The 16,464-nt window shown below is 45.5% G+C and overlaps 1 protein-coding gene across 1 annotated transcript in view; it reads left to right on the top strand.

Annotated features, from left to right (window-relative positions):
* The first annotated feature begins 7,984 nt into the window (after positions 1–7,984).
* Positions 7,985–16,464, top strand: part of SVOP (SV2 related protein) — a 258,821-nt gene continuing 250,341 nt past the window's right edge. The window contains exon 1 of the mRNA XM_085633377.1: positions 7,985–8,135. Within this exon, the coding sequence (XP_085489503.1) occupies positions 8,101–8,135 (35 nt within the window). The 5' untranslated portion in view covers positions 7,985–8,100. The remainder of the gene's footprint in view (positions 8,136–16,464) is intronic.

Raw genomic sequence — 16,464 nt, 5'->3', positions numbered from 1 at the left:
CTTCGCTCCTTGTAACCAATGTGGGGAGAGAATCCTTCACAACATCAGCTCCACCGGGCTCGTGACCCCCATGTTGGTCAGCTCTCCCTGTTGGATCAGCCACCGCCCGGAACCTCTTGTGTCTCTATAGGCCCGGTGGGCGCAATCTTAAAGTCTGGCAGCAAACATTAGGGCCTGAGGCACCACCCCCTCAGGCTACCTTTGGTGGGTCCATAGGTGGGTCTGTGGTGGGTGCCCAGGGAGCCCCCCACCCTCACAGTTCAAAGGGCGCACTCCCACCTGGGTCTGTGCTTCCACGTCGTGCTTCCCGATTGTGCTGGCCCGGGGAGCTCCGCCGGCCTCACTCCCAATCCAAGTTCAGCCCTGCACAGCCTTCTCTTCAGTCATCCTCCCCCGGGGGGATGGGTCGCGCAGTATGGCAGGCTCAAAGGTGGGTGCTCGGCAGCCCTCACGGTCAGAGTTTCAGCCCGGCCGAGCCGATCACTGCGCGGCAGGAGCCTGCGCCATCTTGAGTATTGTGCAGCACTTCATTGCGGCCCCAGCTGGTACAGGAAAGTCGTTCCTCCAGCCACTTTAAAAAGCACAAGAAGTGTCCTATGCTAACAGCGCACCCCGCATCTCTAGAACGGGTGAAGTTCATGGCATTCGGTGCACTGAATAAGCCACAGTTCTGGGGCTCGGAGCAGAACCGATCCAGATCGCGTTCGCATGGCCATGATGGTTGGCCACGCCCCCCAATATGCTGAATTTGAAGAGGTGCCTTAAGAGCACCATATGGAAGAGCAGCTTGTGAAAGCTCTGGATTCGCACGTACAAAACTCTGTGAATAGAGCATTGATTAAGGCCTTGCAGCATTTTACCAAACCCTTAAAGGATTATAGCAGATGTGTGATGGGAGGTCCTTTAGGGAAATCCTCAGTCAAAGAAGTGAAGTTGGGTGATCAGGGCTTTGCCCGTGAAGTGCCTTCCATAAATTCCTCCTCCGTAGAAGTTCAGTCGCAGATGGCGTCTTCGGTCCTAAAAGACCATGGGTATGAAAGTTCATTTGTACAGGGTACTTTGTGTACCTCCTCGATTTCCACCTCAAGGGTGGCTGGTGTGTCTTGTCCTTCCTCACCTGATACTTTTGATTCCGAGGAGGTGCAGGAGAAGCTGCGCCCAGCAACTAAGTGTAAACGAAAGACACATTTTATGGGATCGGAGATTCTGGCCAACAAACACCTTCTGTTTGACCCCAAAAATATTGTACACCGAGATCTACAGAATGGGTGCCCTGCGTAGAGGTCACGCACTATGTGCAGGAGAATATGAGGCAGGGTTTTGAGCACAAGGTTCGCAATACCTTAAAATCCCTCATCCTACCCTTGGGGGCAAAGTAACCAAGACCCCAGAACTATATCTCAACATGGCCACATTTTGAGGACGTTCGCTGAGGATCCAAAGATGGGCTTGATAGAGCTCGGAGAGGAGTCAAGCTTCTGGATGTGTTGGGACCCCACACCAAGATTTTAGACCTGGCTGTCTGGGATAAGGATTCCAACACTCATCTTGTCCTGACGGAAGTCCTCGAATGGGCACAAAGAGCTCTCTGCTTTTTAGGGAATGCTAACTATGCCTTGTCCACAGAGCAACATAAATCTTTTCTTATGAGGATCAATCCTCATTTGGCAAATTTGGCCTCCTTGAACGCGGACACCTTGGCCAACGGTCTTTTGTTTGGCAATAGATTTGTGAAAGACCTGGGCAAATATGTGTCCACTTTTTCTACCCTAGATAAAGCCCAAACTTCGTCACAAAAAGGTTTTTCCTAGTGGCTTTTTTATCGGGGTCGGGCGCCTGGCTGAGGATTCTATCAGGCCTCAAGAGGATATATGCCTAGAGGACGTGGTGAAGCCCAGGATACCAGGGAGGAAACCACTCTGGTGACACCTCATATTCAGGGTACTTCAGAAGGTTCAGGGTTTTGACCTGGAATTCTACTCCTCCCCTTCCCAAAGACAGAGGCCAAGCCCTCTCCATTTTTCCCTTAACAGAGAGCACTTTTAGAGACGACAAGGTTTTGTCGCTGTTGCAGAAAGGGGTGATAACTGAATCAAGTCCACATCCTCACAGATTTATCAGCACAATGTTTCTGGTTCCAAAAAAGGACCAAGGGTTCCATCTTGCTTTAAATCTCAAGGAATTTAAATTGTGGATTGTGTATCGCCATTTCAAGATGGAGGGCATACACTTGTTGTGAAATCTGGTATTGGAGGGAGACTGGATGGTTCGTCTCAAACTCAAGGATGCTTATTTAGCGGTTTGCAATTTCAATGGTGCCATCGATGGTAGGAGTTTATCACATTGCCCGTCGGCCTTTCCACCACTCGTTGGTGCTTCACCAAGTTGCTCAGACTGGTGGTACCGTAGGGGAGTCCGTCTTATCATTTACTTAGACAATATTCTAGTCATGGCATAGAGCATGGACTTGGTCTTACTCCACTTGTCTTGGATGACTCATCTCCTTCAGGATCTGAGGTTTTTCATCAATTCGGACAAGTCTGTCCTCATACCCTCCCAAATTATGGAGTATTTGGGGTTTCAGGTGGACTCAATTTTGACACATCTGTTGCTTCAGTTAAAAAAAGCGGATTTCAATCAAGAAGGAGTTGAGGAGAGTGCTTGCCTCAACGGCTATATCCTGGAAGTGGGTCTTTTGGCCTATTCGATTCAGGCGATATTCCTGGGCCCTCTGCAATATTGGGCCCTTCAACGGTTGAAAATATTACATGTTTTCAGGGGTTTAGCCTTCTCAGAACAGATTGTATTGTCCATTGAAGCCAGGACAAAAATGTCCTGGTGGCTAGATCACATGGATGCATGAAACGGAAAAGCCATTTTTGCATCAGTCCCAGTGGTAGTGATAGAATCAGATGGCAGTCGATGGGGCTGGGGAGCCCGTTGCAGCTCAGTTGAGACAGGGGACAGATGGTCCCCGGAAGAACTTTACCTTCATTTCAATTGCCTGGAACTCCTAGTGGGCTTCTTTGCTATTCGGACTCTGTCCCTGAGGTAAACAAGTTTATGCATCCTATTGCGGATGGACAATGTGTCGGCTGGAAAGTACATCAATCGTTTGGGCGGCACGAAGTCCCGTTTCCTGGCAGATAGCCAAAGACTTCTGACATTATTGCCTTCAACATCACATATCGGTGACGGTGGAATACATTCCAGGCGATTCCAATGTGGTGGAAGACTGGAACTCTAAATTTCTTTGGGATTCCAGTGACTTGAGACTTCACCGCAGGGTGTTTCAACAACTTGACTTGAAATGGGGTCCATGCAGGATAGATTTCTTTGCATCCCGACTTAAGCGCAACTACTCCTATTTTACAGCTGGAGGCCGGATCCCCTAGCACTCAGCTCAGATGCTTTTCTTCAGTCTTGATTGATCGGTAGGCTTTATGCATTTCCCCCATTTGCCATGATTCAGCGAGTGCTGGCGTAAGTTCGCAGTCAAGGAGCAGAGATTATTTTGATCACTCACTATTGGAGGGCACAGTCATGGTTTCCAGTGACATAACGCTGTCATGTGCACCTCCGGTGCAGCTTTTCTCATTCCCAGATCTTCTTCAGGATCCAATGAGATTACCACACCTGCTAGTCACAAAGAGACAGTTGTCCCTCATGGCCTGGAGACTTTCCGGCTATGCTGGCAAGTGCCGGGAGTTTCGCAGAATGCAATGTTTTTCCTGTCACAATCTTGGGCTTTCTCTACACACAAACATTATGAATCAGCTTGGAGTAGGTGGGTTTCTTAGTGTGGTGAATGAGATGTGGATCCCATGGGATCAGGTATCCATATGATTGTTAATTTTCTATTGAATGTGGCAAATCAGGGAAAGGCATATAGGATGATTAATAACTTCCGTCCAGCTATATTGGTCATCCTCATCTGGATGGCAAACCTGTGGGAGAGCACCCTCTTATTTGTAAACTTTTGAGGGGTATTCTGTTGGTTCGTCCACCCAAACCAAGGTATTCCATGGTGTGGGATGTAGATATCAAACTCCATTTTCTCTGAGATTGGCCCGTTAATGAAGGTCTTTTGCGCAAACAATTCTCTGCGAAACTCACTTTGTTGTTGTGCCTTATTTTCTGCAGACGGGTCTCTGATTGGGTGAATGCTATTGTGACACCATGTTGTAGTTCCTTCCCAAGGGTTCACGGGAAGTGTAGTTTTTATCTTGGCTGTTGTTTGGAATAAAGCAACAGAAGAATGCATAATAGGAGCCTTTGGACTTGTAATAAAATTAGGATCTGCTCTGACTCTGTCTGCTTGGTATATTTTGCACGATAATAACTATTATTGTTTTTTTTAAACCAGGACATCTGAATGGAATGAGACCCAATGTGATTGGCAGTGAACAAGGGAATGATGGCTTGCCATCTGAACGAGGTAAATACATGGTGGGGGATGGAAAAGAGAAAACGTTAAGAAGAAAACATGCATATTTGGAAGGCTACCTACATTTGCTTCGACTTCATGTATAAGATATGTATTCAAGGTCTGAATTATATTTATTCTTTTTTTATTTGACCAGATATTATTGGGGTTTTACTCAATTATATTCCAGACATCAAGTGTGCAATACACATTATGCATAAGCATTTTGCCACCTTGTCGTCATCCCCTTACGGTTAAAGTTTAATCACCCAACTTACCCCCCCCCCCCGTAAGTCCCTTCACTACTGATTGTCAGTCTGGGTGATGTGCAGATATGTTGTAGGATTCACTGCTTAGATATGGTGTGGTCATGGGATGTTATGGGGTAGAGTCCGGTTTGCTGCCCTCACTTATGCACTCTGGCCCGTTCCATTACCCTCTTTCTCAGGCGACGGGAGGGGGTGAGGGGTCCGCCGCTGTCTTGTCCTAGTCAAATGTCCTTAATTCATCAACTAGTCTACCCTAGGACCTCACTGTATCCAGTGTGCCTATGCCCCATCGAGCTTCTCTCAGCAGAATCCTCCCTTCAGAGCTCCCCCAAGTTCTCTCCTCCACGTCTCCACTCTCGGTCCCCCGTCGACTTCCAATTTCTAGTGATTTCCCATGTGGCCAGTATATGTGCAAGATCCTGGAATTTCCCTGTCACCTTTTTTTTAGCTGTATGTTGGAACCACTTAAGCTTCCCGTGCCTAACAAAAAATGAATGTGTCCTCATGTAAGGCAAGTGGTGCTTGTGTAAAGCGCTCTGATACCCGATACCTTCGGGTCAAATTTGCGCTATATAAAACTCTGTAAAAAAAGAGAAGAAAAAAAGCAGCTCAGCAGGCAGTGATCTGGAGTGTGGGGGATCTTTGTCTATAATCTTTGTCTATAATATTTTCCACTATACGCAGCACCTCTCACCAAAAAGCACAGAGATTGGGACAATCCCAGAACATATATAACATGTGTGCCTCTCTTACCCCGCATCTGGGACAAGCCGCCTTCTCTGTACGGAAATATCTTCTAATACACACTGGAGTAAGATATGCCCTATGTAGGATGTAATAGATGATTAATTAAAACTGTGCATTCTTTGAAATCATGAGGCTACTATGGTCTCCCAATTTGCCTCTGGGATCGGGGTTCCCAAATCCTCTTCCTACTGAACCCGTAGCTGCTCCATGGGCTTCTGGATGTCGCAACGTATTGCCCTATAAATGCAAGAGACCATTTTGATCCTACCTGCCGACAGGGCCACATATCGACAGCAGTCCAATGCTCGTGGCTCCATGAACTCGGCTACCCAGTGCTTCTGAAATTCTGTGGTGAGGGCCCTGTGCAGGAGAAAGTGGCCTTGGGGGTTGATCAAATTCTGCACAGAAGTCTTCAAAGGGGAGCATCTCAGATTCCCAAAAGAGATCTCCCATCACCTTCACCCCCACCTCCCTCCATCCATGCCCGCCCAGTCGTCCCCCCGTGTGGAAAGTGTTGTAGCAGGTCGAGGGGAAAGTCAGGAGAGTAGGGAATCCTACAATGGTTACGTTGTAGATATCTAGCCCAGCACCGGGCCACCACTCTGGTCTCTTCAGTGTCCCCATGGTCTCCGCTGTATGCATAACAATATTTTTACTAGCTCTGGGGCTGTTGGAGTGAACGGGTATAAGGCCCTCTCTGGGTTCCTCCTGGTTGCCAGCCATTGGCCCAGCCAGAGAAGCTGCGCTGCAATGTTGCATGCTTCGAAGTCCGGGACCTCTAGCCTTCGAGTCACTGTGGAGCGCTGCATCATGGCTAGGGCCACTCGTCTGTAGCCGATGACCAAATAAATGATATGATCTGCAAGTCCAGCTCTTGAAACGTCGCACGGGGATCCACATTAGGAGTGTCCTAAAGAGATATAGCAAACGCGGCAAAGCCACCATCTTCAGAAGGGCCACTCTACCGGCCACTGACAGCGGTAGGGACTTCCAAAACTCCGGTATTGCTCTGCCCACATTGCCCTCCATGAGGTCAGTGGCTCTGTGATATATTTTCACTGCCAGGCAGTTGGGTTCCCACTGCAGACAGCCCAGTTTGTCCGGGGGGTTTCATTGGTTGTCATGGGGAACAGGCTTGATTTCTGCCAGTTCGCCCTCAATCCCAAGAGTCGGCTAAAGCCTTCTAGCATATTCTGAGCCCCTCTCAAGTCCTCTGGAGAAAGATCAGAGGGTCGTCTGCATACAGGGGGATATTGTGCTGTGTCTCTCTTACCATCAGCCCTCGGTAATCTCGTCCTGATCTCACGCAGCATGCCAGAGGTTCCGTGGCCAGGGCAAACAGTAGAGGAGATAGGGGTCATCCATTTTGCGTGCCCCTCTTTTTGACCCAGGGATATAGCCTTCCCTGTACGCACTCTGGCCGTCGGGTTTGTGTATAGTAGTTTCACCCATTCCAGGAACACCCCCCCCCCCCCCACCAGACCCGGTCAGCCTAGTACCTCGTATAGGAAGCGAATTATATGTATTCTTAAATATAGGTTATATTTTGTCACCCTTCTGATCTGTGTTCCTCTTCCTATGTATGTCTTGCATATCTGTTGTAGTACTTTTTCCATCTTGTGAAACATACTCATGTTCTACATTAAAGCACATCCATCCCTTGTTATAATTTCGTAGCGTATACTCTCTGCTACTTTATTTTATACTCAACCGGAAACCTTTGCCAATATTTGCACATTTAGTCATACCAATGGCTCGCCACCCTTTCTGTTAGCACAAAGTACAATGATTACGAGTTATAGTTTACGTACCACGCCACCCTGCTTAATGTATGTCCCTGTTCTCTCCTACTGTATTGAAGCCCCGATACAAACATCTTAATTGACCTGTCCATCGTTTTTTTCCCACAGACGTTTAACACAAGTACACATTTTTGTCAATGAACAGAAATGTCCAAAAAAGAGCAAAATGTATCACGTGACAACAGGAATACAAACTGGCGACTGGCTTATTGCCGTGCCATTTCTAATATTCTTCTAATTCCAATGGCTTTCAGTGCACCGTAACAATGGTAGGTTTAGTCTTCTCGGATTGTGAACTCGGCGACCATCTTGAAATGTACACGGTTCTGAATGTACTGATTAATATTTGCAGAGAACAGAGTTTTTACGTAAACGTAAATGGTAAATTGGAAAAGCTTGTCATCGTGCATTGACTTATAATTAAAAAAAATATTTAACATGTAAAAAATAAAATTGTAAATGCAGTGTATTGACATCAAAGCTAGAAATTTAAACATATATAAATATCCATCTTTATAGAACGTTTTCGAAAACAAAAATAGTGTTTTCTAATTTGCTCTTGCCGCATGCAACAGGACCAAACTCTACTTTAAGGTAGCTAGACCCGTCTCAGAGGTTCATGTACTAAAGGAGATGCACATCGAAAGGGTCCATCTTGGACATAAAAAGAGGACTGATTTCTAAATGGAAAGAAAAGACAGCCTGCGGGTGTGCGACTCACTCCCGAGTGTAGGAGCCACTGTTCATTTCAGGCTGGGAGCTGTCCAGCGCCCACAGCTCCTGAATGCCTGAGTGCGAAGCCGTCCGCACAATGTAACAGCGATGAGCGCCGGAGAGCACCCTAAGCAGCACGGCCATGGAGGATGATTTATTTCAACTCAGGCATCTGCCGTAAGTCTCACCACAGCCTCCGGGCGCAAAACTCCATCTGTATTCCGAAAATAACCGTGGGGTGTTCCCAAAGCCACGGAAAGCAGCAGACTCCTGTAAGAGCTGCCCGTGAACCCTAAGCTGCCTGCACGCTCTGCAGCATTTCTGCAGCCGAGCTTCCTTCCAGAGGCACCCTACGCAATATTTATTGTGCTAAACTTTACATGCCAATTTGGTTACATGCAGTGGTCGGGGCTCCTCCAGCTGAGGTTAGCTATAAATTGTACCACATAAAATTATTTGGTCGGGGCAAGCTGTGAAATGCCGAAATTGTTTTAAAACCGTTCTAACGTGTACTTGAGTAGCTTGCATCGCGCTCAAAGCAGACGTTTCGTGACTGCAGCATGAATGGCTTTTGTGTTCCTATCATCAATACACTGGTAGCGCTTAATGCATGTAAATCTGCATTCAGTATTTCCGAGTCTCTCTTACAGATGAACATTGACACGCACGCACACTCGCGTGACCATATAAGTACACCGATACGCTTATTGTATATACACATGTGCATAAATGGCTGTGAATGCTAGGTGTGTATATATGTGCATGTATGCATGCACAGCCAACACACTTGTGTACAAATGTGTGTTTTGGCATATCTATCTATCTATCTATCTATCTATCTATCTATCTATCTATCTATCTATCTATCTATCTATCTATCTATCTATCTATCTATCTATCTATCTATCTATCTATCTATCTATGTTTTGATGTTTAGGCTGATTAGCATAAACTCACACACTTTTATCTGTTTATATATGGGACTTTCTGTATAAGAATGAGGGTATGCTATGATATACTGCTTATTTACTCAGTGCTTTACATCATCCTTGTGTCACCACAAAGGGACGAGGGGAGTGGGGACAGATATCTAGTGATGGGAAAGCGATAGAGCGAGATGGAAATGAGGGGCTAAGAATAAGGAAGGCAAACATGCAGACTCAAAGAGGAAGGAGCCTTGTGGATTTAGTGGTCTTCCCCAAAGCGCTAATACCATAGAGGGCAGAGCAACAGTGCATTGTGAGCAGCTTTTCTTGGGCGTTTGTCCAGCAGTTAGGAAGAGGGTAGTGCAAGTTGTATTGGGAAGAGAAAGCAGGAGAGGGAAGGAGGCAGGAGAGGGAAGGAGGTGCAAGGTGATGGTGGTGGCACACTATTCAAGAGATATAGGTGCAGGCTAGGAATATCTTCTGGGAGTCATGAAACTTCTCCCTCTCCACTCTCCAGACTGTCTATGCAGTCAAACCTTTGATGCAGCCTCGCTCTAATAGATACATTTACCTGTTTCCAAAGCTGAAAAGGGAGTAGGAACTAAGACAAATTTGAGGAGTCCTCATTTCAACAGATGCTCAGTGAGGACCGCACGTTTAGAGGTGGTTCAGTCCACAAGACGCTGGAGGCTTGGTCAATAACCTCGCCATAGGTTGCCTAGGTGGTTGCTCTGAAAAGGCGCCTGTGCTTTGAGCCCGGCCAGGGATGGTGCCTGCATTTGGAATTTGCCCAGGAAGCCTAAAGGAAATAGGATGGAGAATTATGCCCGTTTACCTCCAGGGTTTCTGGGGTAGACAGATTTGCAGTACCTTGGCTTCAGAGCTAGTGGGCATTTGGCACACTGGAGAAATAGCCAAACTTTCAAGTGCCTCACTATATAATGCAACATATTTTGCTGGCTTGACAAGTGATACCGGTCCCATCCAAAAGAAGTAGTCCTTAAATGACGGTTGTGCATTGTGTTGCTAGGTTGTCGCTTTTGAACAGTTGCTTTTCTTATGATGTATCAAGTTTTATCTTGTGTCCTGTTCATGTAATACAACTATGCTACCCTCTCCTAACAGATTAAGGTTGTCCACGACCAAGTTAAGTGCGTTATCCCTGCAACAGGCATGCAATCATTGTGCTGTGCACCTGGAGCTGTGAATACACATCGCCCTTTGCAAAAAGCCGCTTTCCCTTAGTGCAGGGTATCTCCCCACATCTCTTGCTGTCTTCATTGCCCACCAAGCAATTGCCTGGCCCAGTTTCTACTAGCTTGGGCTCAAATAAGTGGATTTTTTGTAGAATTTGAGCACAAATACCAACCAACAGCATATTGTGCGTGTTTTCCAGGGTAGTGAGTTCCCCTTCTTGATAGCCTCTCAGTGTCTGATTGAGCAAAGGATATATCTGATCAGGGTATCAGCTTCGCATGGCCACAGTAGACATAGACACAGTAGGCCTGGAAGTAACTTGATATTCTTCAAGTCATGATAGGATTGCTGCCAGACCGTAGGGCTGGGCAGAGGCAGACATTTTAGTATGTTGTTCCAATTACTGTGGGGAATTGGAAAGTGCTCAGCAAATGTGAGGCCTCTGAAGAACAGTGGCGATGCGGCACAATTAGATAGGACTCTGTGGAGAAAAGAAGTTATGGGACGCAGTGGGGCCTAGAGGACTGGAGCAGAGTCAGACCCATGTAGGCATACGTGGAAATGAAGGGTTTCAGGACATGAGGGGGGAGGGGAGGATGGAGTCATGGGGACATAGAGTATCTGCAAGTCATTAAGGCGGAGACAATTTCAAGTACATTATTGGTCTGTTTGTTTATGGAGACATTTCAACACAATGGGTCCCTGGATGCCTAGGCCAGAACCAAACCGAGTACTCCTGTTGATAACTTGAGCGAATTCAATGAGGTATGAGACCTATCCTATACGAGAAAGGAAATACATTTTCATGGCTGTAAGCACAAGTAATATGTCATATATAGGAAAAGTGCTGCATAGATTTTACTAAATAAAACATTAATTGTATACGGGCATAGTATCTCAAACATTTTGCATGCTGTTTGCATCTTCCTGTCAAGGGAAGTTATCAATCTTTTTGCAGGGTGAAATGGGGAGGGAACATCGGAATAAATTAAGATGACATTGTGAATACGTTTCTCCGTGAGGGGAATAATATTTTCCCTGAGAAGAAACAAACAGTAAAAGCAAAGCGCAATTTCTCTTTAGTGTCACATTTCAGCATACAGAAATGTACATTTGTACATGTCAGTGGGGGTGGGGGTACCTGTAAAAGTGTACGAGTACATCGGGTTATCAGTGATAGGCGTAAATAGGTAGGAGTGTCCCTAAAGTGTTTGGAAAAGTCCTGAAAAATCAGACATTTACTCATGTTTTGCTCCTTAGTGGAGTTACAATAAAGATAACCTAGTGCATCAAGATGGTTCACAAGTTTATTTTTAGGTCTGGCTTGACAGTGCAGCTGTCGCTCTACCATATGTGATTAAAAGAAAAAAAGCTTTAGGATGCGCCAATGGGAGTGACTCTTTCCACGTGTTAATATGCTTGAGCACAGAATTTGACCAGAGAGAGATGTATACTTCTGCTGAAATATAATGCATGTTTTGCACATTTTGCCCTTTAGGAAAGCTTATGATTACCACTGCCGGACGGATTTGCTTATGGTATCATAGCTGTAGGCCTGGTCTGTTTATTATGAATGGTAAACGGCGTTTACTTAGCATGCGTTACTTCGCATGCCATTACTACGCGGACGTTAGTACGCACGCGTTTTTAGTTCGCATACCTTTACTAAGCAAGTCGGAACAGCGACTTGCGTTAGGGGGGGGAAGGTGTTGGATTTAAAATCCAACACCTTCTCTAGTGTCTGCATAGACTGGAGTTGGAATAGTAAATTATACTATTCCAACATCCAGCACCCCCTACTGCAATTCGTTGTTCCGAATTGCGTAGGAAAGGTATGCGAACTAAAAACGCGGTCGTACTAACGACCGCGTAGTAATGGCATGCGTACTGAACGCATGCAAAGTAACGTCATATATTCATTATGAACTGTTATGACAAAGACAATAGCCCTGAAATTGATTGTTAAAGGCATATGTTAAAACGCAATAGATCTTTAAAGCTGGGTTATCAATTTTTTGTGTTAAAGCTTGTAGACTGGAATTCTGTTACAGGAAATCTTACAGACTACCATAGCAGGCAAGGGTTTTGGTATTAGTTACCCAAGTGACAAACCAGAAGGTAGAAGATATGCACTTTGAGAATTCTTGTTATTCAGGTTTGCGAAGGGATGTATATTATTTTGTCACAAAACAAGGTATCGTTCCCGGGCACAAACAAATAAGTACTAAGCAAATGATATTAATATATCCACGAAAATTCAGTCCATATATTCAGAGGATAATCTTCTTTATTCTCTTATTCATTCCTCATGATCTGCCCTTGTAGTCATAACACAATGGTTCGTTATAACAAGTAAACATAGATGTTGCAGCCAACACGTGTTTCGTCTTGGGTAAATGGCCCAACGACTTCCCCAGGGCAAAGACAATCTTTAAAGAAGCAACACGCCACACATTAGGTAAAACCTAAATGTGGTCCCATATAGTATGGGTTTGAATATAGAATGTATCCATCATAAATCAAAATTGCAATATATGCAAGTATCTCAGTCAACAAATTAATCCAGTCTGCGCATCTCATAAAAGGAAAAGTTGTATATCAGAAAACCGAGAAGTACTCCAATCGTAATCAACGCCTAATATTTGTGTCTACTGTAATTTTGTACATATTTGTAATTTTATGACTAATGAGAGAGGGGGACGTGCTGTGTAGTGCACGCTGCTTAACCTGCTGCTTGGGGCTTTTATCATCCTTTCGTTTTTCCGTCACTGAGGGCATTCCTGCGATGCTTACTGACCCGGAGTGAGACCGTTCCTGTTGTGCAATCCACTCCAGGCTTTGGCATCATCCGCCCTGAACAGTGGACTTCCAAGCCCAGGGTGCACAGCGCCATACGCAGCTGCCGCTCACGAGGGGGATGCACCTAGTCCAGCTTGCGCATAAAGCGCTGCCTCTTCCCCCGCGGCGCTGGATTCGCTGTGTAGTGCACGCTGCTTAACCTGCTGCCTGGGGCTTTTATCATCCTTTCGTTTTTCCGTCACTGAGGGGATTCCTGCGATGCTTACTGACCCGGAGTGAGACCGTTCCTGTTGTGCAATCCACTCCAGGCTTTGGCATCATTCGCCCTGAACAGTGGACTTCAAAGCCCAGGGTGCACAGCGCCATACACAGCTGCCGCTAACGAGGGGGAGGCACCTAGTTCAGCTTGCGCATAAAGCGCTGCCACTCCCCGCGCGGGACACGCGCGGGCGGGCCCGTCCTTGCCCGTCATCGACAGGAAGAGGCAGGGCCACCCCCCTTCCGTGTACTGGTCATTTGCAGGTAGAACAAACCTCAGTCCGTACAACTATGCTAGGTCTGTTGAAGACTGTTGTTACACTGTTAGCTAAATGCCATCTATTCATATACCATTACACGCTGTTGTGTTTATATAATTTTATCTTTCCAATTGTGCTGATTTGGGGGGATCGTAAGCTGACTGCTCTATTTGTTAAAAGTGAAGTGTCGTATAGCTACCACGAGATGTAGGGGCCACAAATCCTCTAAGGATTGAGTATGGGGAAAAGGAAAACAATGGACGGGAATAGTGGAGCTCTCAGAGGGGGAGAAAGCGGTAGAGAACGTAGGGGGAAAAGGGTGAGAATAACACTGAAGCAGAGACATCAGGTAACAATTGCACCATAGATAGAATAGACACATTGGTCAGCGAATGTGAGGATATGTTAGTCAATAACACACCCACCCAACCCATTATTATTGAACAAGCCACACCCTCTTCCAAAATGAATATAACCAGTGCAGAACACCATGTAATAATTCCCGCAATGTTCCATAAACCAATGAAGGGAGGTACTCCGGAATCCCATATTGAGGGAATCATGGCTAAGAGGGCTGATAGAGCGGCCTCAGTGACAGAAATGGCTGCTAACACTGAAGTCGGGGAAACAGCGGTTGCCTGTACCAACAGGTTTGCGCCCCTCATAGATTTGCAAGAGGAAGAGAGGGTAGATGCTCATTTGAATTATTCCCCGTTGCTGTCCTGTAGCCTTCCCCCTCCTTCCAACTCACGGACGGATTTACACCCCTACGCTGATTGCCAGGGATTATCCTCTCTTATTTGTGAATTAACAGCGGAGGTGGCTCTTATGCGAACAAAGCTAGCAGAGTTGACATCTAGGGTTGAACTTTTATCACAAAGGGTTATTGTATACCTTGAAAGTCCCAAACATAGGGTAAAGCAGCCTGAACACTTGAAGAAAGTAAATTGTCAGGAAAAGTACCCAGCTGCCATTACAAAGCTCCCTCAGAGTAAGGACAATACTCCGCTCTGCCATAACATTGGAGAAGATCGTAGACCTGAAATAGAGCCAAAACCATTGGGGCATCCTGCTCAAGCATCTAATCCAAAACTAGATCTTTCACTAGTGCAATTTAAGCGCACCGTTATATCAGGATTAGGGAATACCTTATATAACTGCAGGCAACAAACCTTTACACCGATAGGTATAAATCTGCCCCAGGCGCCAAAAATCTACATGGTTAATGTCCCCAAATACACTAATGGGAATAGCATAGAAAACGCAGACTCCCTTACTAATAAAGTAATTCACTGGATCCGGCATGTGAAGGGATGCCGTTTGATTATTAGAGAAGATATTTCTAGAGCTCATAGACTCTCTTCTCGAACAAACCCCCTGGACTGCATTGAGTTAACATTAAAAGGGCAGGATCTAGTTGAAAACTTGTTAGCCTTGGAATTTCGCACGTCTTCGCCAGACTATTCTTTAATTCAGTTTAGATGCTTCCCCATTGTTACTGGCTGTGTTCCAGGGCAAGGTCATTCCCCCTTAGATCTTCAAACTTAGAATCTAATGATTGACTCTTGAATACGTCCCAGAAGGAACCAGGTACCAATGTTGTTAGCCCACGAAGTAAAGAATCTAGTATTTGCCTGTACCGTTCTAGAGAGGTGGAATGTAGAATGAGTAATTTACCCACAGATAATAACATAGCGAGATCTAGAGGAAATATAGAGCTAGCTGAGTACCATGGAAATTTGTTAAACAGCGTGAAAGCTGAGAGCCCAGGCAAAAATCTACCGGCTGGATTATCCGTGTTACCTTGGAATATAGCCGGGTTAAAAGCTAAAACAGTATCACCAGATTGGCAGACATTCGTTGCAAAACATGATGTCTGCCTCTTTCAGGAGACCTGGGCAGTGGATCCTGTCCACAATGCAGGCTATTTAAACTATTAGGTCCCTGCAATCACTGGTGGAAGGGGTCGACCCTCGGGAGGGTTAATAATCTGGGTTCGACAAGAAATTGGTTTTGCTGTGCAGGTCCTTGAGGCTCAAAATAAGGACATATTAGTGCTCAGGTTGAAGTAGAGAGAGCGTGAAACGCTTGACATCTATAACAGCTATGCAAGAGTGGCAAAGGGTAAGAAATCCGAGGTTTTAATAGCTTTGGATACTTTACTAGACCAATATTCTAGAGGTATAAATGTAGCGGGAGACTTCAATGCGACTTTCAAACCCCTTCTAAATGGGGACACAAACATTACTGAGGAGGAAGATCACTTGTGGAGAATCCCTAAACTAGATCTAATTCCAGTACAAAAATGGACTGATGTGGTGGTTCAGATAAAATCCATTTGTATGGAGAAGGGACTAAGGGCTGCAAATGGTAGAACGCAAGCAGATAGAGAAGGTGCATGTACTTTTAACAATGGCTCTAGTTCTAGCCGCATTGATTACTTATTGATTAGTCGCCAGTTTTGGCATGCTTTAAGGGACATGAAGGTAAATGAGTGAATAAAGAGCGACCACAATCCCTTGTGTGCAGTCTTTGATGTAGTGATAGAGAAAGATGTTATCTATTCTGGTAGAGAATTGATATCCCTAGATTTAGTTCCCACAAATGACATGAGGCGCTTGAAATGAGCAAATGTAATAGAGAAGCCTGAAGTCCTAAATAAAATCTCATTAGATGTCAACAAAGCAATATTAGAACTTGAAGACCTCCTGGCAAACCCGACACCTCTTGAGTTGGTAAATGAATTTCATGCTGAGTTTTTTGTACACCTCCATACCTACTTTTATAAAAATTGTAATAGTAGAGGTACTAATCACAAAAACGGAAACAAATGGTTTAATAAAGACTGTAAGGAGGCTCACAGTTCCCTGGGGCAAGCAATTAAGGAGGGTGATCTGACTAAAGTGCGGTATGCCAGGAAAATTTATAAGAAATCCCAGGAGATTGCAAAGAAATCTTGGGATGAGAGCAGATGGCAGGATCTCAAATCTGCCTGTGAAAGTAAAAATCCAAAACAATTCTGGGACGTAGTCAGGTGGGGTAGAGATGGTCGACCGGTAGAGCCGA

This window comes from Triturus cristatus, chromosome 11 (genome assembly GCF_964204655.1).
Source record: "Triturus cristatus chromosome 11, aTriCri1.1, whole genome shotgun sequence".
NCBI classification, from domain to species: Eukaryota; Metazoa; Chordata; class Amphibia; order Caudata; family Salamandridae; genus Triturus; species Triturus cristatus.
Note: the sequence above shows the minus strand (reverse complement) of the source record. Positions and strands in the feature narration are given on the sequence as shown.